This window comes from Prosopis cineraria, unplaced genomic scaffold (genome assembly GCF_029017545.1).
Source record: "Prosopis cineraria cultivar Desert tree isolate PC_DT_omini unplaced genomic scaffold, ASM2901754v1 PC5, whole genome shotgun sequence".
NCBI lineage: Eukaryota > Viridiplantae > Streptophyta > Magnoliopsida > Fabales > Fabaceae > Prosopis > Prosopis cineraria.
The window spans coordinates 6,333,898-6,360,384 of record NW_026555336.1 but is presented as its reverse complement, the minus strand read 5'-3'; the positions used below and the strand labels follow the sequence as shown (position 1 = coordinate 6,360,384).

The following is a 26,487-nucleotide window of genomic DNA, read 5'->3' as shown; positions in this document are numbered from 1 at the left end:
TTTGATTTATAAGTAATGAATAATATAGTTTTATTTTGAGATTTTATGCAATGCATATAAGATTAACACTATTTTTTGTAAACAAAAAGTTTCTTTACCAAAAATAAATCAAGTTTTCTGTGAATTTTTTTATATATGTGGGTTCCACGCCTTTTGTATGAGTACAATAAATGAATCATAATAATTAATTTCCCATAAATTTTAATTTTTAGTAACATAGACTCATATACTTAAAATTATATATTTAATATATTTTTGTCCTATTAAATTAAAAAATTGGATTTTAAAATATTAATGATATTAATAAAAAGAGTTTATTGCCGTGTCAATAGTTTATAAAAAAATGCACATGCCTGAATTAATTGAAAGCAAGTACTCCGTATTTTTATTAAACACAAGCTTTTCATTTTGTATTACATATATTAATGAATATATTGGATATTGATTTCCGCGATTGTAACGCTGATTGGAAGGGGGTTGAAAGTACAAATTTTGTGGATAAAAAAATTATTTTGACAAAGTTATTCTTAATTAGTTGCAAAAATGTTCGAAACTTTGAATATGATCATTTGTTTCTTCATTTGAACATGACATGAAAGTACCCAATTTCTAATAAAGAGAAATATAATTTTAAATTTCTACATTTTACTCGAGTTTTGTCATAAATTTTTATATTTTTTAATATTTTAGGTTTTTATATTTTTATTTTTTGTTTGTGTTTTAAGTTTTTATAACACCGCTCATAAAAAGACATAGAATACTAAAAAATAAAAATATAAGAATTTAAAATATTAAAAAATATAAAAACTTTTAATAAAATTTGAGTAAATTGCAATGATTTAAAGTTGTATTTTTTCTTCCAATAATTATATAAAAAGGTAAATACAAGATATCCAAGTTGGTGTGTTGATTAATTTTATTAATCCTTATTTGGCAACTGATTTCTTTGAATCTAATCATAAATGTTTAAAAAATTATAAGTATTATAAATAAATAGTAATATAATTTCTTTAAAAAATATTATTATATAAAAATTTATACAGCTATATTATATAAAACTCAATAAAATCATTTTATTTATTAGTCAGTAAAAATTTACTTCATTTTTAAATTTTATACAATGCACAAGATCTACACTATTTGCTTAAAAGCTTTTTTTTTTTCCTTCAAAAGGAAAACAGATTTTTTGTGAATTTTACATATGTGGGTTCCATGAATAAACTTCCCATAAATTTTATATTACACTACACATATTAATGAATATATTAAATATTGATTTATAATTCTTGGATGCCAAGGAACCAATAAATCATTTGTATGTATTTCTTTCTTTGTTTCTTTTTATTTTTTAGCCAGCCTTGTGTGTTTTTCAATTTTATAAATAATTTCAATGTATATATGTTTATCCAATGAAAATCATTTCAATTATTAAGGTTCATAAATGCTCAATTGAACAAATTGAACCAGTAGCTTCAATTATGGTGATTTTTTTAGTGGCTAGTTTGCACCTATCAATAGTTTTAAAACACTCACTTAACAATTTAACTTCTTGGTGAACGTAAAAGGCCAACTCACCTAAATTGTTTAATACTTAAAAAAAGGTCGGTGCATTTATCATTTTATTAGTTATTTGTCCGATTTAAATTTTAAAATAATATTACATATGCATCAATATAAAACTTAAATAACAAATCGCATGTGCACATGTATGGTGATGGAACAAATTGACCTCCAAATTAGAGATTTAGGAACGTTTAATTAAGATCTTAAACTCATTTTTGATATAATTTTTTTCTTAAACTTTTGAACACAGTACAATCTAGCCTCTATTATTAATAAATATTAATCTCAACTATTAATTAATTAAAAAATAATAAAAAATGACCTAAAAATTACAACCAAAAAAGGACACATAATTTTTTATTTCTCTTTTTATATAATTTCTTGGGTCCTTTTTCTGTAATTTTAAGGTCATTTTCTATTTTTTTTGGCAACTAATGATTAAGTTTAGCTTTTGTTATCAATAAGGCTTATATTGTATTTTTTAAAAAAATTGAAGGAAAATAATGTATAAAAAATGAGTTTAACATCACAAATATTCTTGGACATATAATTTAAGCTCCAATATGCTCTTTTACCCTATCTTCAACAATACAACTTACTTCAACATTTTTCAAGCAATCTACTTGCAGCTGTTTATTCATATTAATTATTGTAAATCTGAGCTGATATGTTAGCACTTATTAGACATAAAGACAAAAAAGGAAAATTTGGCCATAAAGATAAAAAGGCTCAAAATTTGCGCATAAGTCCCAAATACATAAATAAAACCTATAGGAGATCATGGTCTTGGAGTGATAATAATTTTTCACAGAAAATAACAATATACTATTATTTTTTCCGCACTAATCTATTGAAATCATCCATGAATCTTCAATCATATGTATTCTGGAGACAGATGTAGAAAAAAGAACGGTATTTTTTGATTGTTTTTTTTATTGAAAAATATATTGTCCCTCAAGGACCATGATCCCATACAGGCTTTATTTCTACATTTGGGACTTTATGCACTTTTTGGTTCTTATGGCCAATTTTTCCTAAAAAAAATCCATAAACGATTTTTGTCTGTAACACATTATGAGGATTATCTAGATTGTTTTCCTAATTTGGATTTAAAGAAAAGAAACGTATCTTGTGTGACTCATGAACAAGATTATGAGTAGGATAAAAAAAAATTGTAAGATTGTGACGAAGATCCATGATCCAATTTGACTTTATCCATGTGGGTAAGGACGTATGGCCAGGGACAAATGGCTAAACATTAAATATTACCGACAAATGAAAGATTAATCATGGTTTTTTTTAATGAAATCTGTAAGGTTCGTATTTATATGTATTTTTTGTTACAATATTTATATGCACATTATTTGTTCTCTTATGCTCAAAGTCAAAATGGGCAAGTGCGAATGGGTTGACTAAATTAAAAAAATTATGTTTTGGAAGATCAATTTCTTTCTTCTTTTTTTTTTAAATGTGATTCTTTAAAAACATCAATTTAGTGTATGAAATCCGTAAGATAAAACCATACAATTTTTTTATAGGAAAAAATGACAAAGCGATCTCAAAAGGACTAATTACTTTAACCTAAATTTCAAATGCCAAACTTCATAAATTTTCAAGTTGGGCTATCAAGTTTAAAAATTCATTGTCAAAATTTTTTAACTTTTTTTTTTTAAATTTTAACATACTTAAAGAATAAATAAATTTATTTTTTTATTAAAATTTAAAAAATAAGTTGCAATTTTTGATCATAACAAAGTTGTAAAATTGAGAATTAAACTTACAAATTCTTAAAGTTTAGTACTAAAGACCTAATTTAAATTAATTAATTATTTTAAAACCTCTCTATCATTCTTCCTTTTTAATATTGCTATCTAAAAGAGTGATATTTGAACATTGTCAGCTATGATGCGCAAATACTAATACATGTATTGGATATATAATATGTATTCAATAATTTGATATTTTTATTTTTGAAAATATAAGATATGATACGTTTTTGATATGTGCATATATATATATATATATTTATAAAAAATAATAAAAATGTTAAAAAATAATTTTAATTTAGAAAATATCTAAAGTAGCACATATATATAGTTGAGAAAATTTGCTCAATGACCTCAAAAAATACAACTTCCATAAATTATGGAAGAAGTTTTTGAATATTTTGGAATATGGCCCATTCAAAAATAAATTAGATATGTTTTTACTCCTTTGTCCTCAAATTTGTTTGATTATTTTTATTAAAATAGAATATAATTGATGTTATTTTTATCTGATTTTCTTTGATTTTATTTTTCCATCCAAACGGTTATTTTCACCATCTTCATCAGGGATCGCAGAACGTATCTTATCGTACAGTGCTTGCCTCTATCTGTTTATCTTCTTCATTTTTCCCAGACATTGTCATCACATTGAACAGGAAACTGCATTATCGAATAAAAATTGTCTTGTATTCATTTTTCTGGAGGTTGAAGAGAATCATCGATAATCGAATTTCTATCATCTTCATATATTCAGGTAATATATCCATTGAATCAGTAAATCATCTGTTCTTAATCTATTTTTTGTTGTCATTGATCATGCAATTTGCTTGAATTTCTAACACATAACATATTATTTTCTCACTGTTCATGATTTTTTATTTTTTATTTCAGGTATTTGATTTTCTATGATCAGCTAAGGCATCTGTAATTTTTTTCGAACCTATTTTGATTTGATTTGGGTAAAGGAGTATGGCATTTTTATGTTTCTAATTAACATTAGCATATCATTAATATACTATAGTATCTCATTGATGGTGTTTTCGTGTTTCTAATTAACGTTAGTATATCATTGATATACTATAGTATCTCATTGATAAGTAATATCAATGATAACTTACCAACATTATGTCATCTTGTAGATATAGGGATGCTTAATGTCATAATTTCTTATAATGGAAAATGAGATTTGAACAACCGTTACTTCGATACAAGATAGGGTGTTTTTAGCTCTGAATAACAAAGAAATCAAGAGGTCTAAGCATTTGATATACAGCTTTACATCAATGATTCTATGAAAATACCTGATGAAGTAGGATGATTTTTCTTCTTTGGCACCATTGACAGAATATCTGCAAAATCCTCGCTTAAACTCTGGCTTGAGTAACACAGTGTCACCAAACTTCCTCACTTTGAAGCTGTAGTAGTAGTTGTTCCTCACCTTGGCAGCATTTTTGATTTTTGACACCGAATTTGTAGCAGCAAGTCCGCCTCACTTCACCTTGCCTCGTGTTTGTATGTTTTCCCAGATGAATATAGAGCTTCGTCTGCCTCACCTAGCATTTGTGTGGTGTCCTTGCTAAATCTCTGACTTCGTTTGTCCACCGACGGCAGCTATTTCGTTGCCTGCTATCAATTTCTTCGCCCACAGTCCAAACGCATAGCACTGCCTCCAGGTCTTCATGTGGTGCAAGCGAAATGCCGTCTCCAGGTCTCTAAGTTTTCGATTTGAGAAAGGCAATTAAGGTATTATAGTCTTTAAGGGTTATTTCATCTTTTAGTCCTAAAAAAAATTAACAGATCGGCCATTCTTTTAATTTAAAAAATGATGGGTTATTAGTTTTATTTAGCTACATAATATTGACTAAATATGCTAAAGCCCCTATATAGTCCTGTAAAATAATATCAAACAAAAAATAGTTATTACTTGTACTTTTATTCTATCTATGCCTGATTATATATTTATACAAAATAATAGAAAAATTTAAAATATAATTTTAATTTAAAAAATCATTCAAAATAGCACACATATATAATCATGTAAAATAATATCAAGCAAAACATATAGAAAAAGTATCGGTATCAGATACAATACTGACACGAATGCATGAGACAATTTAAAATATCAATGTTTCATAGATTGTTGGATTTAATTGGATTCTCCCAAAAGTATTTTTAACATTCACGTAAACTCAAATCTAAGATTTTGTTTTTAAAAAGCCAAAACTCTTTCCATTAGGATCAATACATGTTAGTAAAATCATTTTTTTTCAATCAAAATTCCAATTGACTTGATTTCACGTAAGTTTTTTATAATGGTCTTTCTAATAAATTTGAATATTTAGTGCATATTTATATTAGAATTGCGAACAAAATTTTGATCTTCTTGAGACAAATCTACATTTACATGTCTAACTGGCTAATAGGAAATTAATATTTTTATGGCCTTTTATTTTTATATGACCCTGCTACAGCTTTACAAATTTGCAAATAACATTATCTTTTATTAATCAAGAAGATTTTTTGGTCTGGTCTATTAACTCTAATGGTAGTTATAACTAGCTAATTGAATCTAATCGAGATCCTCCTTTTAATCTTGGTTTTTCATGGAAATTCTTTTGGAAAATAATTTCCAAAACTGACTCCTAAAATAAAATTACTAATTTGAAAAATCATTCAAAACTCGTTGCCAACAACAAAATGTCTTTTGATTCACCATATAAATATCATTGAAGCTTGTTGTTTCTATCAAGGTTCTGATGAATCATTGAATCATATTTATATATATTTTTTTGTTACAATATTTATATGCATATTATTTTATCTCTTATGCTTAAAGTCAAAATGGGCAAGTGCGAATATGTTGACTAAATGAAATATTTATGTTTCAGAGGATCATTTTCTTTCTTTCTTCGTTTTTTTAAAGTGTGATTTTTTCAAAACATCAATTTATTATATGAAATCCCACAAGATAAAATCATATAATTTTTATATTGCTATTTAAAAGAGTCATATTTGAACATTATTAGGTCTAATTTGATTTTTCTAAAAGTGATTTCTACATTCACATAAACTTGAACCCAATATTTTGTATTTAAAAAGCCATAACTTTTTTTTATTACGATTCATCCTTGTTTTTTTTTTTACCAAACTAGGATTAATTCTTGTTAGTAAAATCATTTTTTCATCAAAATTCCAATTGATTTGATTTCACGCAAGTTTTTTGTAATGGTCTTTCCAATAAATTTAAATATTTAGTGCATATTTGTATTAGAGTTGCCAACATAATGCTGGTCTTCTTGAGACAAATATACTTTTACAGGTCTAAGTGGCTAATATGAAAATTAATATTTTTATTAGCCTTTTGTTTTATTTGGTTTAGGAAATTTTTGCAAATTGAAATAAGAACGGAATTTTTTTTATTAATATTTAGTTCAAGTTCCTTGCGTGAGAAGAAAATCAGGTAGGAATAACAAAACTAAAAGTAAAGAATAAAGAAATGCTTTTTAACCAAAAAGAAGAAAACGATTGGACCAAACCTTTTGTCTTCCTAATTTACTGGGCAAGATAAGATTAAACTTGAACGGCAAGAAATGAAGGTACGATAAAGGTGGGAATCTTCTATCTATCTATTTATCTATATTTTATTAAATTCGTTAGTCAAAATATTTTAAATACATATTCTTTGTACCAATGTAAGAACGCTATCTTTTAAATTAAATATTGTTGTATTTAATTAAAATATTTAATAATAAAAACGTATCAATTTTCACGTTTAAATTTGACGAATTGTAAACAATTTGGGCGTTTAGGTGTGAACGATTCTGGTTGAAATGACAAATGAGAACAGACTAAGCAAGGATGGTGCACGTGGAAGGATTTCAAGGAGGAGGACCAGTCATATTCTTTTTTTGGATAAAGGACTGGTCATATTCTAATTCCATTTTTCTTAGCGAATAAGATCATACATATTTTATATGGAGAAGAGAATGATAAATAGGTGTTAAGAGATCAATTAATTTAAATTTAAATTAAATTTTAACTGTCAAATTTTAAAAATTTATAAATTTAGCTTTTAATTTTATGAATTTATTAGGATGAATTTATAATTTATTTATTTTTTAATTTTGACATGATTGAGAAATAAATAAATTTATTTTTTTATTAAAATTTGAAACATAAAATACAAATTCATCATAACTAAATTATAAAATGGGGAGCTGAATTTACAAACTTTTAAAATTTAGCATTTAAAATTTTAATTTAAATTAATTAATTCTTTTGACACCTATATGTCATTCTCTCTATTTTTCTCTCTCTCAGAGTGTGCAGTGCTTAATGTTAAGATAAGACAGAATTAATTAATTTTGTGTTATTAAGAAATGTTAGTTATGATTTTAATATTGTAAAAAATGTAACCTTTTTAATTTTATCTTTCTTTATAATTAATAATCAATAATCATAATTAATTGTTATATAGAAATTCAAATCACAACAAATAAAAAGGGGTAAGATTGAAAAAAAAATTAATTACTATAACTTTATCTTATACTACTATTAAGGATTAAAAATACTTTAAAACTTTGCCTTATATTAATGATAGAAGGAAATGTGTGAGTGTGTTATTGAAAAATCTTATAGAAAAGCTAATTCAAATCATGTTCGACAATATTATCTTTAAAAACTATTCCGACATACTAGTTAAAATTATTATAACTCTCTATTATCAAATGAACACATCTTGCCAAAAAAAAGGGTGATAAAATATCAAAAATTACAGAATAACTCAGGAAAAGCATAAAAAGAGAGAGGAGAGGAGAGTGCCTAAATAGTCGAGACGGTGGCATCCAACCATACACTGCATGCGATCTACACTGCCTTTTATTGGCAAAAGCTCATGATTATTGGGCAATTATAGCATTACTTAATGACATCTTAATGCAATTAAAAGATGGTTTCAAAAAATAATGGTGTTTAACTTACAAGTTACAAAATAGATTTAAATAATAATTAATACTATTAATCAAAATAGAAATTTCTTTTGAAATATCATTAAAATGTTTAAATCCAACATATATATGGCCATATTGTTTAGTTGAAAAGAAAATGACAAAGAGAGAATAACAACAAAATTTCAAAACTTGAAATTTATGAGAATTAATCCATTGACAGTTTTTCTAAAAAATAAAATGAAAATATTAATTTAAACAGTTAGAAACAAAATTCCTAACTACAGACTTATAATCATATTTAAAATTTAAGTGTCGTATTTATAGTTAGAAATCATAAATTTATAACTGTCTAAATTAATATTTATAATTAGTTTTTTACAAAAATTTGTTGAAAACCTAATTATCATATTTTGAAAGTCTAATGTTGTTCTCCAAATTATAAAAAGTCATCTATACACTGTATCTTGTTTTATTGGGCTATTCATCTTTTTATCATCACATTGTTTATTCTCATTCTCCTTTATCCCAAAAATCCCATCTTTGTATTAACCCATAAAGCTTTCCACATATTCAATGCTCGCCTGAACCAATAATAACATTAGGTTGATTTTCTTTTGTCCTTTTTTCCTTCGCTTTTATCAAATTCATGGACGAGATATAAGCCTCATGTTTTGCAGAAAGGCAGTGGGGTCGTACGTGCTTGGGTTAAGGATAAGCAGAGAGGGTAAGTTGGACTTTCTAAAAAGTATGAAATTTCATCTTGATTGGTTTGCTAAAAGTCTTTGATCCATGCCAATATCAGTCGGAAAAATTAATTAATATAATTAATTATATTATATAGTATAATATTAAAATTAAGAAAAATTGAAAATTATAATTGAAAATAAGGTAAAATTATGATTTTATGAAAATATATTCAAACACCTACATGTCAAAATAAATTATAAATTCAAATCCATAATTTTTTTAAAATATCCCAATATATTTATTTACATATCAAATTAATTATGAATTAAAAATTATGATTTCTTAAAAATATCTCAACATGCCCATATACACCAAAATTAATTATGAATACAAAACTATGATTATCTCATAAATTATTATTATTTTTTTTTTATTTAACCTTTCAATTATGCTTCTTTAAAAATTTATCCAAAAATTATATAAACTCTATTTTATAAATCATGACTTTGGGTTCATAGTTGGTTTTGATTTCATAATTAATTTTGATATATGTAAGAGTGTTTGGATAATTTTTAAAAAATTATGATTTTACATTTATAATTAATTTTGACATGTATAATAACTGTTTGGATATTTTGTAAAAAACTATAGTCTTGAGTTTATAATTTTTTGTTAGCCTGAGAGTTTATAATTAATTTTGTCAGATAGTAGTACTGTTCATGTACTTGTGTGCGCGTATTTACAAACCCATGCTTTTGACCTTTAAAATTGATTAATATTGGGTATCCAAACATGCATTAGCTTGCAAAAAAAAAAAAAAATTTAAAACTTACATTTATCTTATAGGGAAGTAACTTACTAAGAGCAATACAGTCAATACTTATGTAAGTTCTAGTGACTATTAATATATATTCTTTCCATTTCAATTTATAAAGCCTCCTATAAGCTTGTATATTCCTATTGACAAGTCACTTGGTAAAATTAACGAAGTAAAATTTTTTTCCATGCTCAAAAAATTGCATTAAATTGAGGATGTTTGTAAAAGGAGTAATTTTAAGACAATCAATTAAGTTTTAAATAGCTTTATTTCTTTTCTTTTGCTAGAAAAACTTTATTTCTTTTTTTTTTTGTGTGAGTTAGTTGAAGGTCATGGGGATATCATTTATTTATGTGGGCACAAAAGATTCAAACTGATCATGACATGCCATTTTGTTTCGGTCTAACGTGACATGCGATTTTAACAAGCTACGTGTTGCCTTGAGTTTTTATTTAAAATATGTTTGGTTAAAAGTTTTTAGAGGATAGGGGAAAAGACTTGCTTTCCTTTCTGTATTTGGTAAGTGCCTAATAAAGGAAAGAAAAGGGAGCCCCATATTTGATTTAAAAATTAGAAAGGGGAGCAACTCCCTTCCCCTCTAATTTGGGGTTTTTTGAAAGGGAGAAGGGAAAAAAAATGATTAAAAATAATTTAAACATTTATTTTAAAAATTTTAAAATACTTTTAATGTTAAAAGATTATGTATCATCTTTCTTTCTCTCTTTCTTATAATAAAATAAATTTTATCACAATTAATATATATTTTTTAATGTATAAAATTTTAATATTTTTATTAGACTCACTAATAAAATATAATATTAATGTATTTGTTCTTCAAATTTTTTTATTAATATAAGTTCATATTCTTAAAATAAAAACTTAATAAATTATGATACAGCAGTTTCTTTTTCAAAGCAAAAAAATAAAAATCAAGTTAAATTTAATAAAAATAAAATTGTTAACTTATTTTTTATTCATCTCCTCTCCCATCTTAAACCAAATAAAAACTTATTAAAACCTTTTTCTTCCCCTCCCTTTTCTTTTATCTCCCTTCTCTTCGAACCAAACACACCCTAGTCTTTGTGCTTTAGGAACTTGTATTATTTTGATTTGTTATTTTTGTTGATTAGTACTGGGTTATGCTGGATGGATTGTTTGTTAATTTTGTTTCTTTTAATAATGTAAATTTTTATGACTAAAATAACAGACATATTTTTTTTGGTAATAAAAAGGAATAGGCTTTGGCAACAGTAAAATTACCTCTCGTGTGATAATGAGGACTAATGGTAGACTTCTTTCAATTAAATTTTTACATCCATAAAGGTTAAAATTCAAACTCTTAACTATTTGTTCAAGTGATGAGGGTTCTTATAATGTCAACTTTAGTTAAAAACTATTGTAAATATTGAATGTTTTTTTATATATAGCTTAGCTAAAAATTTCTTTTCAAACCCATAATTGAAGCGGAAGTCTTCTAGTGAGCTTAACTTCATAATTTCGCACTTGCAGCTCGATAGCTCTTAGAATTTTAGAAAGCTATGATCCATATGTGAGCCTGAGGCGCTCGTTTAAGTAGTCTCCACTGCGGATTGGAGGAAATCTGCATTGAACACATGAGCAATAATTGATCATGTTTGTGGTTTCTCTACTCTAAACTAACATTTGAAAAATAATAGTACAAATCAAGCAAATTATGAAAAATACAAGAACAAGCTTAATTTGATTTGTTCGGAAAGGGGGGAAAAAATGGTCCCTTTTAAATGTGTAGTTTGCCAAATAGAAAATACTCCTTTCATCCTAAATTATAAAATACTTTTAGATAAAATCACACATACCAATAAAGCTCATTAAATTCACTTTACAACTTTATTTTCTTAAAAAAAAATTTAAACTTTCAAAAATACCTTTAATTTAATACTTTATTAATGAAAGAATATTAAAAAGAGAGAATATAATGGGAATGGTAATATTAAAAAACCTTAATCAATGAAACTTTATTTTTATCAAAGTATCTTATACTTTGGGACATCGAATCTCACTCGAAAGTGCCTTATAATTTGGGATAGAGGGAATAGTATATTTATTTTTACCTGGAGGGAGATGATTCACTGCAGCAGCTCTCAAGGCATTCCACCACACAGTCTGGATTTGGGTCTATAAAGAAAGCCACCTGTAAAATTGCAATATGTTCAGCAACATATAGACAATAAGGGCAAACTTGTGTGTAAAATATCACAGGGTATCAAATGGGAAGAAGAAACTGTCACTAGATCTACACCATATATCTCAAGAAACTCATCCCTCCACATCAAGTTAATTGGGAGAACATCATCGATATGGGCATCTGGGAAAAAAATTCACTTTGCAGTATAATACGCAAAACATACACATAAGAGGAATTCTTTGTTCCGTTTTAGATGCAATGTTTAATGAACAGTAAAGTATTTTTTAGACAGAAAATGAGAAATGCATCTATTGCATTTTCTTTCCAAATATCTTTCTCATTTCCTTTCTAAAAAACACTTTTGCATATATTAAACATTGCTAAACTGTAACCCAGAGTCCTCTAAAAAAGATATCATCAATCTTTGATATCATGAGCAATGGTTACAGAGTGGACAGAACGTATCTAACCTTTGGCTGGATTCCTTCAATAGTAACCCCACAAGACCATTCAAGTATAAAAATCTTGCACACAGTTCTTTTAGAGAAAGGAAAGGTGTGTCAATGTCACAGCAGAGTGGTGCATTTTTCAGCCAAAAAAATAAACAGTAGAAACTTTACGCGTCACCCATTTTTTAACCATGACTGGTCCCAGAATGAACCATTGACATTAAAATCTCCACAAGAAAGTTTTCTGCTCTTCATACTTTTTCTATGTGAAAGGCATGCTTCCGCATTTGTGAGTGTCTGAATCAGAACAACCCATTCAACCAAAAAAGTTTTATTATAACATTGAAGATTGTTTTCTAAATTGCCCGGTTATCAACATGGTCCAAACAATTGGAAATTCGCCAAATGACAAAAAGTCTAAGGTAGCATCTCATGGTTACAAATTAAAAGGCACTCATGAGTCATCTGCCAAGAAAGATAACGCTACAAGAATGGGAAAAACCGAAAAAAAAAACAAAGAAACTGAGGAAGTAATATAGTGATTACGGAATAGCGCTCTTTTCCTGCCGGCATAACCCTGTGCAATGTTGACCTACAACAATAAGGACACAAGTTGAGAATGGCCCATATTGTACTGAAACATTGAGTAGTAAGAAAATGAGCAATGCCTGCAAAGAAATTGATATATTGAAGGATTACCGGTACAAACAATTAGTCCACCTCTCCATCATGTCCCCAATGTTCACAATAAAGGCCCTGCAAATAGAAGTTGAAAACATCTAACATCGGGAAGTGGGAAGGCAGCGCAGGTGATATAACCATTTTCATGTTTTTTAAAAAATAAAGTACTGAAAAATAAACCGATCATTAAACCAATCAAGGCACTGGTTCAATGGTTAATGGTCAATATTATAGTCAATTGATAATCAAATTAGTCATGAACAAAACAATCTATTGAATGAGTCAAGAAACTGGTTTTTTACCGATTCAATTGGTTAGATTGGCTTTGATTTCAGTATTATGATAAAAAATGATAGTCCAGAAAATATAATTAGTTTCATTTATTTGAATGTATTAATTGGCTCTAGTAAGCTTTAAAATCTCAAAAATAGTAATATTTCCAACAAAGAAGTTTGCTTGTTATGGACTCACCCCTCAATGTGAGACACATCCTCCCAGACTTGGGGTTGCTTGGACTTTTCCTTGCAAATCTTTAAGCATGAAATTTTGGATTAAAAGCCTTTAATTCAAGACTGTAAACTTGTGAAGCCATTGCAGAATAGTATGACAAAGAATTAGCTAAGAAAGATTGGAACCTGAAGTCCTTGTACACCATCCGTCACTAAAAGGGTTACCATACCATAATCTGAGTGAGCTGAGGCACCGTATATCTCTTCATGGGGTACCACTTCACCTAATAGAGTTGGCAGGCATATTATCAGCAGAAAAAAGGTCATGTTCTTTGATGGATGCATTAAAAATTAAAATCCCTAGGCCAAATAACAGATGATTGATAAAACAGCAGAATGTTTCAATATTATACTCAACACTAACTTTGATTTCCACCAAAGTTGCAGTTTCTTTTACTCATATCTAGTTTACAAAGCGGAAGCATGTGTAAAAATAATCCAGCACATTATAAATATACAAGCAAAATCATTAAACTTTATCCATTACGCATATGAAGTTCCATAGTGGCATCTAAGCTACAGAGCATACTCATTTGCTGTATAGTTCACACTTCACAGCATTCAAATCAATAACCACAACCAAAGAACATGAGTTGGCTGTTGTATTACATGGGTTGATCAGAAATAAAACAGAATGATAAAAAAGTCAAAATGGAAGGGAAGGTCGAGCCTTTTGGCCCCTTTCATCACCACACCAAAAAAAAAAAAAAAAAAATTAAATACAGTAAAGAAAATTCGAAGCACATATATAAAAAAATTTTGGGCTGCAGCATGCTAACTAGAAGATTGAAAGAAGCCAGTTAATGCTACAAAACCTGGATAATGCAAAAGGCGAAGAAAAGCTGCTGGGTTGTTTAAGGCCCCAATTTTCTCGAAGAAATCTTCATCCAGATTCAAGGACAGGGCCACTAAAGATAGCAACTGTCTTCCAGCCACGCTTTGAAAGAAAACAAAATATCTAAATTACAAACCTCATGAAAACAAGAGAAAGACCAAAAAAATCAGGTATCTGAATGCTCAGCCACCCTCTCCTCAAGGATATATAATTATCATAGACAAACACACATAACAAAACAAAACATGCAAAGTTGAAGTTCGCAATAAATACCCAGCAAAACCATACTGTACCAAAAATAGTTAAATTTAAAGGAGAAATCAAATTTCCTGATCACAGGGCAAAGAACAAATTCACATATTAAAGAGAAAGAAATATGTTGCTCATTTTTTACTGCTTGGTGAAGTTTACAAGTAATCAGTCATCCTACATAATTGGTGGTACAGAATGATATACTGAGGAACTTACAGAAGCTTCTGATATAGGGATTCCATTGTAGGTCTCCAATTTTTAAGTACTTCTGGAGGTTCCTTGCCAGAAATATATAACAGATAATGTTGATTCACAAATCGAAATATCTGACCATGCAATTGTGTAAACAACAACAAATTTTAAATACTTTACAAAACAAATTTAATAGGATAGGCGTACCTTCTGAAGGCCATTCATTCATGTGACTACTTGCATGATCTGCTACAGGACCAATGTAAAAGCTCTCTTTTGCATCACCTGCTATCACATAGTAGAAAATGATTAGAAGCATGCATCTTTTTCCATGAAATGAAATTTGAAAGGACATAGACAGTTCTCAGCACTGACCCTATATCATTCCCCACAACCAATTCATATATCTGTACATAAACTTTAGCAAGTTGCACATTCAAGAGCCATCAACTATACAGATCATTTCTCAGACTTTATATAACACACGAGACCCAAACTATTGTTTCACAATAAGAGCTAAAAAGACAAATAGAAGATGAGGCCTGAAAAATTATTTTGGTCTCAGATTTATTAGCTAATGCTAAATTTCCTGCAGATCATTGAAAGGTTTATCACTGGTTGGGAATGGAGAATGTGGTAGATTAAGTTACCTTTTATGTAAAAATTTAAATTATGAAATTGTATTTTGTAAATTAAATTCTAGTTGATCCATATATGCTATAGCTAGGGTTCTTATTTCAATATATATTCCGTTTGCGGGCTAGAAGGAGCTGAGCTCCTAGTTGTTATGTTCACTTGGGAAAAGGATTCCACCACTAGTCATTTACTATTACCTTGGTTTCCTAAACAGGCTTGTAGGACTAACCCAACAGTGGCTTAAAATTAAACCCTACTCCTAAAAGAATGCTTGATGTTAATCAAAATCAAAAGTTACCTTTGGAGATGCCTAGAGTTGGATCCAGTTTCTCAGCATATAAAGGAGTATAACCTCTATGTTGCTTGCGGGAATATTTCATTTTCTCTTCCAGTGGAAGTAAGAAGAAGTTTCTACTCTCCTCAAACACTTTTTGAAGCAACTCTTTCTCCACTCCGTGGTTCATTAGGTAGAAAAAACCATACTCAGTGCATGCCTGTAATGTGGTTCCAACGACTATGAGTGTGATTTCCTTGGCGTCAATGTATAAAAATAGTCTGACGATCATGTGCACCTCATTTATTTTAGTCCACAAACATGAAGCAAAAAGCATAGAACAGTTGTTTAGTTGTTTTCATAAGGTTTTTGGGTTTTAGTATTAGAGAACTCGAGATCTAAAAAAAAATGCACGAGCTTTTTAGTACATCGCAACTTAGCATTTAGCATAGTAACCAAACATTACTATATTTACCATTCAATTTTAAACATGAAAAACGTGCCAAAGAAAGATTAAACAAGTAATGAAAGTTTGATGGCCAACTAATCATGCCATTTCAAATTGAAAATATGCATAAAGCAATCATAAATAGAACTTGACAGTTAACTACTTTACTAATTCTTCACAATAGAACCACGCCATAGATTTGATTTAATTCAAATTTAATGCTTGATAACGTTAAGTAGTGAGATAAAGGTTTGTTGTTGTTGCTGCTGCTGCTTGATAACGTTAAGTCTACTTTGATAGTATGTGGACGAGCTTTAAAGTTGATTTCTTTTCCAACATTTAGTATGGAACATTTTTGACTTGGAAAGAAAGAGGCAATATAATTCTTAGTCCCACAAAACAACATATCGCAATTCTCAACTATTTGGTTTCTAAATTCAAAAAATGCATGATTAATACTATAATATGTTACCTCGCCACTTATCTACGAGCTTTAAAAACTAACAAGTTGTACCTTAAAAATTCAACTGAGTATTTCTAAAATCGAGTATCGAGAACAAACAGTTATATATGTCAGAGACTGAATTGAATTCATAGCCAGCCACACAACACTCTTTATGACCAATAAACAGTGGATTCATTTTTCTGTACAACACAAAGCAAACACAGAGTTCTTTCGTTCTTGCTTGCTTTCTTTCTTTTTTTTTTTTAGGGGGGGGGGGCGCGCTGGGGAGGAGCAGAGAAGCGGATGAATTAAGGATAAGGAGGAACAACCTGGCGGATCAAATTGGCGGTGGAGAGACGATCAGATGAGGACAGGTCTATGATAGGGAGACACAGGGCTGCCGGCGACATCTCCTCCCTCCCTGCGTTGCTTCTGATTATTCCTCGGCGCCGATTCGGAAATCCTTCCAAATCCAAACAACCCACTTCACAATTCAGTGATTCACATACACTGCAATTATAAGCAAACACAATTTGAAAAAGAAAAAAACTAGTTCAACTTCGTCTTCAAGAACCAGACGTTTTAATCTGACGTGGTCTCGTCTTACTTTGAATTCATGTCCTTGCATCAACAGGCGCGCCAACGAAGACCACAGTTAAGTGAGGCTCTAGACGCCGGCACGCCGCTGTGAAACCGTAAAGCCGAGGCAATAACTTTTGGGAAAATTCCAAATAAGGACACGAGATGTGACATAATTACTTGTTGGTGTTTCGAAAACTTTTAAAATTTTACTTCTAGAAGATAAAAATAAAAATAATTTTAATTATAAAAAAATCAAAATATTTTTTACTTATTATATAAAATTATTATTTATTAATATAAATTATAAATTATATGAGTTGACATGTTAATATTTATATAAAACTTGATATTAATTGTTCATTCATCAGTAACAACATCAGTGATTAATTTGTTAACTTTACTTATTAATTTATTAACATTAATTATAAATTATTGACAATAATTTATAACTGATATTAATAAATTAATAAATAAAGTTGGCAAATTAACAAGTGATGTTACCACTTGTATGAGAAAAGGATGTAATATATAAGTGATATTGATAAATTAACAAATGACATAAGAAAATTAATAATCGGTGATTCTACATAATAAGTGAAGAATTTTTTTTTTTACAGTTAAAATTATTTTTATTTTTATTTCTTTGAATTGAAGTAAAATTTCTGAATTTTTTAAGGTACACTAATAATTATATTACATTACTGTTTCTTATTTGAAATTCTTTCAAAACTTTTGTTTGACATGGCTGGATGGAAGTCTGCTAATTTAAAGGGCAAACTTATTCTAAACAATTTTTTATCAAAAGTGCTGGATATTTTAAACTTTCATTTGAAGCATTTTGTTCGGAAATTTTTTTTTTTAAAGAAGCTTTTTCACTTTGCTGTGTCCGTTGATGATCAACATTTAAGTTTGACTAACGGAAATGACACTTGGCACTAACTAGATGAGCCGATTGGATCCACATGTTTTTTCTTCCTCCTTCAGCTCTCTCATCTCTCTCCCTCCCCCCTCCTCTTAGACAACCACCACACAATCTCCGCCACTCTTACGTCCTGTTTCTTCTCTTCCACTCTTCGTCACCTCTACTCTCTTTGAATTCTTTGTTCAAGAGCTAGCTTCTGGGAAATCTCTAAGAGGTTTGTTTGTCAATGAAGGCGAAAATGGGCTGAGAGAAGATTTGGTTAACTTTGATGAGGTGGATGGCTATGGCGGCGTTGACGGCATCGAGAAGCTTTAAGGGGTTGAAGAAAGTGAAATCAGTGAAGAGACAGAGAGGTGATTGGTCTTTGAGAGTAGCATAACCAATGTTCCATCTCTGAGAGAAACTTGAAGCCTCAAAGCATTATTGGATCTCAGCATAATAATTGATTTGTGGGTCTGTGTGCTCTCCAAACCTTACCACGTTTCCGCCATTGTTCGAGACTACAAGTTCTGGGCATGGAGGATAATGATTCAACTTGAAAACAAAGTCACTCTGTTTGCTCATCAACATCTTGCTCCATTTATAAAAAGAACACGAGAATATAAGATGCAGCATCAAAGAATACAAGGTAGTCAACATCAGTGTATCTAACCTCCATATAAGTATCTTGCCCTTCTCCATATAGAATTGAAAAAGAGAACACAAGCAATGAATGAAAATTTATGGTTGGCATTACTGAAAGAGAATAAATACCAAACCTTAACAACTTCAGAATTTCAAAAACCTCAACTATAAAGGAAATTTTGCACATCATCGAGCTCAACCCAAAAAATAGAAAGAATTCTATATTGCATCAATCATCCAGGTATATCTCAAATGGAATCAAAATGAGAAATCAGTGAAACCCAAACTTGCAAAAAAACAAAAACAAAATATGTTACCTTCAGAAGAACTAGAGAATTCAAGACTCCCAAACTAGAGAATTAATTCAACCATCGAGCTGTCACTATATGGATTATCGGCCACAATTAAGGTCTAAGTCAGGCATAAAGGTCACGAAGCAATGGCGAGTTATTCCCACCCACAGGAGTTCCTCACCTGGTCACGTTATTTCAACCTCTAGAACCATCCCCACCTCTTGCAACTGCAACTTGGTGCAGAGGAAGGGGTGCACGAGGTCATTAGGTCAAATTTTATGGTGGAGGATACATGTCCTTGGCTTTGTTTTTTTTTTTTTCTCGGAAGAGATGAGTTTTTTGACTTGGATTTCTTTTTTTCTTTTTTAATGTTATGTGACTACCCACTTGATAGCCAAAGTCAAACTCATAGCCAGCAAATGATTAACACTAACAATAAGGTAAAATTGTTTCTAATAAAAGTTTAAAATATTAAGTATTTTTTGAGAAAAAATTTTAGAGTATGTTTATCTTTTAATCCTTAAATTTATATATTATTTATTATAGGATAATGTAAATTTAATCACAAATTATTTTTTTAAAATCACCTAATATTATATACTATAGATTATATAAAATAAATAATCAACTATTTAAATAATAGTGCCTAACACCTCTCATCTATTTTAAACTAATGGCCATCTATTCAAAATTATAGGCCCCACACAATTTGACGGTGGCACCTTCATCAAACCCTCTCTCTCCTCCCTCTCTCCTTATTTTGATCTTTCTGTCCTAGTGGCTAGTGAAGATTTTCTCGCCAGATATAACAATGGATTTGACTAGTTTGCAAGTTCGGCCAAGAGAGAGTGAATTGTGTTTAATAAAAATTTGACTAATTTAAGCAAATTAAAAGAAATAAGGAAGGAATAATAGCACCAAAAAGACTTGATAGAAGGGTAGAAAAGCTTGAATAGCTCAATTATCCTAGTTCAATTTCAATCACTTGAACTTATATCTAGTCTTCAAGCTTTACTTTGGATTTATTCACTTACTCTACTAAAATTAAAATAGGTTCTTAGTTATTACAGTACAATCACATACTTATACACAAGTATAAATTATTTTCCTTTGCAAAGGTAATAATTAATCCCCCTAAAGTTTCCTGAACTTAAAATTCTTTATTTTGGATATGTAAAATAGGAATAAATTGAGTAAGTTCAAGAGTGAGCTGCTCTTATCAAATATTCTCTCTAAGAGTTGATTTACAATCAAATGAAGTTCATTTATAATAAATATTATAAAAGAAAGTAGATGAACTAATAAATGAATAAGATTGTGTAATAAGTCAGTTTCACCGTCTTCATAAACGTGTCTATTTATAATTAATCTCCCTAAATGGCCACAACCAAAGAACGTAATAAGTCAGCTGCTGTGTTACATGGGCTGTTCAGAAATAAAACAACGATATCAAAGTCGAAAGGGAAGGGAAGATCGGGTCTTTTGGCCCCTTGAGTCATCACACCCAAAAATATATACATATATATATATACACACACTAAAACACACACACACGGTAAAGATAAAAATTGAAGCACATATATAGAAAATTGTGGGCTGCAGCATGCTAACTAGAAGATTGAAAGAAGCCAGTTAATGCTACTAAACCTGGATAATGCAAAAGGCGAAGAAAAGCTGCTGGGATGTTTAAGGCCGCAATTTTCTCAAAGAAATCTTCATCCAGATTCAAGGACAAGGCCATTAAAGATAGCAACTCTCTTCCAGCCGCACTTTGAAAGAAAACAGCATATTTAAATTACAAACTTCAAGAAAAACGAGGGAAAGACCAAGAAAATCATACATCTGAATGCTCAGCCACCCTCTCCCCAAGGAAATATAATTATCACACACAAAAAAAATTCCCAACAAATACCCAGCAAAACCACACTGTGCCAAACATAGTGAAATTTAAAGAGAGAGATTAAATTTCCTGATCACAGGGCACAGAACAAGATTACATATTCAAGAGAAAGAACTATGTTGCTCTTTTTTTTACTACTGGGTGAAGTTTACAAGTAATCAGTTATTCTACATAATTGGTGGTACAGAAAGATACACTGAGGAACTTACAGAAGCTTCCAATACAGGGATTCCAATGTAGGTCTCCGATTCTTAAGTACTTCTGGAGGTTCCTTGCCAGAAATATGTATAAAATAAAGTTGATGCACAAATCGAAATATTTGACCATGCAATTGTGTAAACACCAACAAATTTTAAATACTTTACAGAAAAAATAAAATAGGATAGCCATACCTTCTGAAGGCCATGGACCCAGGTTAATAGTTGCATGATCTGCTAAAGGAACAGTGAAGAAGCTCTTTTTTAAATCACCTGATTATCACATAGAAGAAAATTATCAAAATCATGCATCTTTTTCCATGAAATGAAGAAATTTGAAAGGATATAGACAGTTTTCACCACTTCCCCTATATCATCTCCTCGACCAATCTATATGTCTATATAAACTTTAACAAGTTGCGCTATTCAAAAGCTATAAACAATACACAACTCATTTCTCAAACTTAACATTAAGAGCTAAAAAAACAAATCAGAGTTGAGGCCAATGAAAGGTTTACCTGGGATTGAATTCCAATAAGGCATATGTAAGTGAGTATGACACTACATCTCAACCCAAAACATTGAAACGTTGAACTTATGGGTCTTTTCCACTTTTATACTTATTCTCTAACCCAACTGCACTTGATGTGAGACTTTTCTCACATATTAAGTCAACTCACACTTTACATCCTATTCCTAACACCAGTGGCTTAATATTAAACCCTAAACCTAAAAGACTCCTTGAGATTAATCAAAATAAAAAGTTACCTTTGTATCCTGGAGAGGGATCCAGTTTCTCAGCATATAGAGGAGAATAACCTCTACATTGCTTGCGGGAATATTTCATTTTCTCTTCCAGTGGAAGTAAGAAGAAGATTCTACTCTCCTCAAACACTTTCTGAAGCAGCTCTTTCTCCAACCCGTGGTTCGTTAGGTGGAAAAACCCGTACTCAGTGCATGCCTGTAATGCAGTTCCAACGACTATGAGTGTGATTTCCTTGGCGTCAATATTTAAAAATAATCTGATGATCATGTGCACCTCATTTATTTTAGTCCACGAACATGAAGCGAAGCATAGAACATTTGTTTACTTGTTTTCATGAGGTTTTTGGGTTTTAGTATTAGAGAACTCCAGATCTAAAAAACATGCACGAGCTTTTTAGTATACATCGCAACTTAGCAATTAGCATAGCAACCAAACATTACTATATTGATCATTCCATTTTAAACATGAAAACTCTGCCGAAGAAAGATTAAATAAGTAATGGAAGTTTGATGGCCAACTAATCATTCCATTTCAAATTGAAAATAAGCATATAGCAACTGAATTAACTTTACATAGCATTTTATTTTATTTCCTTAATTTTATAAAGTGTTTTTTTAATTTTTTTAACCCTAACATTATTAATTTTATCCGAAAAAATTTTTATATTAAATTTTTAAATATTAACAAAGCATTTTTAAACGTTGTCATATTAAGTTCAATTTTTTTAAAAGAATAATTATTGACATAAAAAATAATCATTTAAAACTAACAATGTTAAGATTAAAAAACTAAAAAGAGATTTTATAAAATTAAAAAATTAAATTAAAATCTTATATAAAATTAGAAAACTAAAAGTACACTTTAGTCTAATTAAAAAGAAATAAAAAATATAATTTTTTAAGTATGGAACATTTTACACTTGGAAAGAAAGAGGAAATATAATTTTTATTCCCACAAAGCTACGAATCGCAATTCTCAACTATTTGGTCTCTACTGGCCAAAAAAAAAAACTATTTGGTTTCTAAATTCAAAAAATGCATGATTAATACTAAAATATTTTACCTCGCTACTTATCTACGAGCTTTAAAAACTAACAAAATCAGTTGAGTAATTCTAAAATCCAGTATCGAGATCAAACAGTTATATATGTCAGAGACTAAATTGAATTCATAACAAGTCACACACTCTTTATGAACAATAAACAGTGGATTCATTTTTCTGTATAACGCAAAGCAACAGAGAGTTCTGGAGGGGGAAAGCAGAGAAGCGGATGAATTAAGGATAAGGAGGAAGAACCTGGCGGATCAAATTGGCAGTGGAGAGACGATCAGTTAAGGACAGATCTATGATCGGGAGACTCAAGGTTGCTGGCGGCATCTCCTAACTCCCTGCATTGCTTCTGATTGTTCCTCGGCGCCGATTCCGAAATCATTCCAAATCAAAACAACCTACCTCGCAATTCACGTGCACTGCAAACATAAGCCAATACAATCTGAAGAAGAAAAAACTAGTTCAGCTTCATCTTCAAGAACGAGACGTTTTAATTTCACGTGGTCTCCTCTTATTTTGAATTCATATGCTTGGATCAACAGGCGCGCCAGGACCACAGTGAAGTGCGGCTCTGGACGACGCTGTGAAACAGTAATACTGAGGCGATAACTTTTGTTTGGCATGGTAGTCTGACGTGGCAGGATGAAAGTCCGCAAGCTTCAATAGTTTAGAACTGAGATTTATCTGTTCTTTATTATATTATATTTATTATTATTATTTTATTGTAAATTTGGTCCGGAATTCCCGGTACAATGCACAGGAACAATTATTCCGAATCCAAACAACAATTAAACAATGTGAAAATGGGGGAAAAAACAGTTCAACAATTTAACTTCGTTTTCAAGAACCACATATTTTAATCTAACATGATTTTGTCTCATTTTAATTTAAATTCATAGCCTTGTTACATATTTGGTATATAAAGATTTTTTTTCAAAAAGAAACAAAAAGTATTTGAAAAATGAGATTGTATTTCTCATCTCTTTTTTAAGAAAATACTTAACATGCTCTTGAATCAAAAGGCACTCTACGAAGATCAAGTGAGGCTTTAGACGACGACAATGTAAAACTAAAGCAATAATTTTTATTTGGCATGACTTCGTTGGTATGATAAGCTGCCATAATAGAAATCCACTAATTTCAACAATTTAGGTTTATCTAATCTTTATTATTACCATTACTATTACTATTACTATTATTATTACTATTATATACTGTAAATTTGGTCCAGAACCTATAGAACTACAGTGCTCCGACCAATCCATCCAAATCCAAACAACCTACTTCGTATACACTGCAAAAATAGACAAATACAACATGAAAAATAGGTGGAGGAAGCCTCCTCGACCTCTCCACAGATACAAAGAAAAATCTAAATTATCCAAATTAAATCTAAACGATCTAAATTAAATAATTTTAATTTTATTTTAAATTTATATTTTTAAAAATAAAAATATAAAATTTTTTAATAAAGATACTTATTAATTTGACAGTCCAGATTTAATATAAATTGTCCAAATTTAATATTAAAAACTTAAATTGAATTTTCAGATATATTCTAAATAGTGTAGATATATTCTGAACAAAGCAGTAAACTTATTAAAATTTTTAATATTAAATTTAGATCATTCATATTAAATCTAGATGATCAAATTGATAAGTATATTTATTAAAAAATTTACAATTTTTATATATATTTTATTTTAAAAATATAAATTTAAAATAAAAATTAAAACTATTTAATTTGGACGGTCCAAATTTCCCTCTGCCTCAGTGGAGAGGCAGAGGAGGCTTCCCTCAGTGGAGGGAAGCCGACTCCAAGCAATAGGGAGGCACACGAGCTGGGTATCACCCTTACCTGATACCTAGCTCGATGTGTGGTTTGGGCTAGCCTAATGTCCAAATGTTTGGGATCGGTTTAGTCCAACTTAAAGAGAATTTTTATGAAAATAAATCATACTATTATAAAGAAACACAATGTACACTTTTTTTTTAATTCATTCAATTTACATCCTTTCTAACATCCAACATATCCTAACGTTCATAATATATGAAGTAATAAATTCAAGAATTAAATATGTTATTTAAGTTTTTAATTTGCATGGGTTAGAACTTATAAAATACATATTTAACATGCACGAGATAACAACGTGTAAAACAAAACAAATTATTGTTTAGATCTTTTTTTTGAAATTTAAATTGAGTGAAATACATATTTTATATATTATAAATATGCAATTTAATATTAATATGTATTTCATATTTAAATGACAACTTATCTTGTGCATATTAAATAAGGGCAAGAGTTTGATACTTAGCTTTATATATTTCATATATTTTTATCCAATAATTCAAAATAAGTAAATTTTAATATATTAATAATATTAATAATAAGAATTTATTATGGAATAAATAATATATCAAAGATTCACATGTCCTGATTTAATTAAAAAAATATATTAAATGCTAAGAATCATTTGCTTCACTTGGTACCAACTTGTTATAGGGAGGATGAGGGTTTGAGCCAGAGTAGGCATATTGGTGGGTGTGTGAGTTTCCTTTCCATGAGAAAGGAGTGTAAATATAAGTAAATGAGGGTGTATAACTATCTCTTACCCAAAAAAAAAAAGGTAAGATCTATCTTAAATATATAAAGTTAAGTATATAAATTTTTCCTTAAAAAAACACATTTTTTAGGGGAAACACATTGCGGTCAAAGTGAAATACAAACCAAACAGCTTAAAAGAAAATAATAAAAAAAACCACATTAAGTATATACCTCTAAGAAAAATATGTAAATAATGACAACTTTGAAAAAAATTACGCATTAACTATATAAGGTTAAGGGTATAAGGTTTTTCCATTAAATAATAACAACTTTGAAAAATTTGCATATTTAATATGTATTTCATTCAATTTATCTTATAAAATACATATTTAATATGAAAAATATAAGTTGTTATTTACTTTTAAAATTTTCACCAAGATAGGAAATCTTAAAAAGAGTAAATTGGTCCAATCACCATGAAAAATACAGTATCCATAAAATTATGGATGAGATTTTTAAATATTTTAAAATATAGCTCATTCATAAAATTAATTAGAGGTGATTTTTCTGTTTTACCTACAGTATAAATATATTGTTAAAATGCTTTGCATAAACTAGTGCACAAATATATCTCCTATAACTAACGAAATAATTTTAACCTTTAATTGACTAAATCAAATCTCTACACACACATCCATCATACCTCTTTCCTTTTCAAAATAATTTCTTCCCTTTCTTGGTGAACAGAAGAATTAAAATGATATTTACATATTGCTTTCTTGTTATTTTAACAAGTGCAATCTTTTGCAAGAGATGTCCCAACGTGAGTAATTCAATTTTGTGCCTTTATAAACAAGTCTTATTGCTAGGCTTCCTTGCACGAAGATGAATGCAAACCATAACTTTCATTGCAGAGTAGTATTTGATTCTATGTGGCA

At 29.3% G+C, this 26,487-nt stretch overlaps 1 protein-coding gene across 6 annotated transcripts; it reads right to left on the bottom strand.

The window, feature by feature from the left end:
- Positions 1–11,053: 11,053 nt before the first annotated feature.
- Positions 11,054–23,491, bottom strand: LOC129311686 (2-oxoglutarate-Fe(II) type oxidoreductase hxnY). Of its 6 annotated transcripts, none has more exons than XM_054954096.1 (12): positions 19,113–19,310; positions 16,997–17,130; positions 15,799–15,994; positions 15,072–15,149; positions 14,889–14,940; positions 14,401–14,522; positions 13,712–13,809; positions 13,548–13,606; positions 13,095–13,151; positions 12,942–12,987; positions 11,873–11,952; positions 11,054–11,382 (listed from the first exon to the last, which is right to left on the bottom strand). In XM_054954096.1, the coding sequence occupies exons 2-12, from the start codon at positions 17,075–17,077 to the stop codon at positions 11,319–11,321; spliced, it is 933 nt and encodes a 310-aa protein (XP_054810071.1). In that variant the 5' UTR covers positions 17,078–17,130; positions 19,113–19,310; the 3' UTR covers positions 11,054–11,318. The 6 variants fall into 6 exon arrangements, with proteins under 6 accessions (XP_054810071.1, XP_054810069.1, XP_054810067.1 ...); XM_054954094.1 differs by lacking the exon at positions 19,113–19,310 and adding an exon at positions 17,275–17,398; XM_054954092.1 differs by lacking the exon at positions 19,113–19,310 and adding an exon at positions 17,275–17,387 and having other exon boundaries at positions 16,997–17,177.
- Positions 23,492–26,487: the final 2,996 nt, after the last annotated feature.

Coding starts and splice junctions, on each gene's coding strand:
- LOC129311686 (XM_054954092.1), bottom strand. Junction 13,810..14,400: donor TCGCCTTTTGCATTATCCAG/GTTTTGTAGCAT, acceptor CAACTCTATTAG/GTGAAGTGGTACCCCATGAA. Junction 13,152..13,547: donor GATGTGTCTCACATTGAGGG/GTGAGTCCATAA, acceptor TTCTATTTGCAG/GGCCTTTATTGTGAACATTG.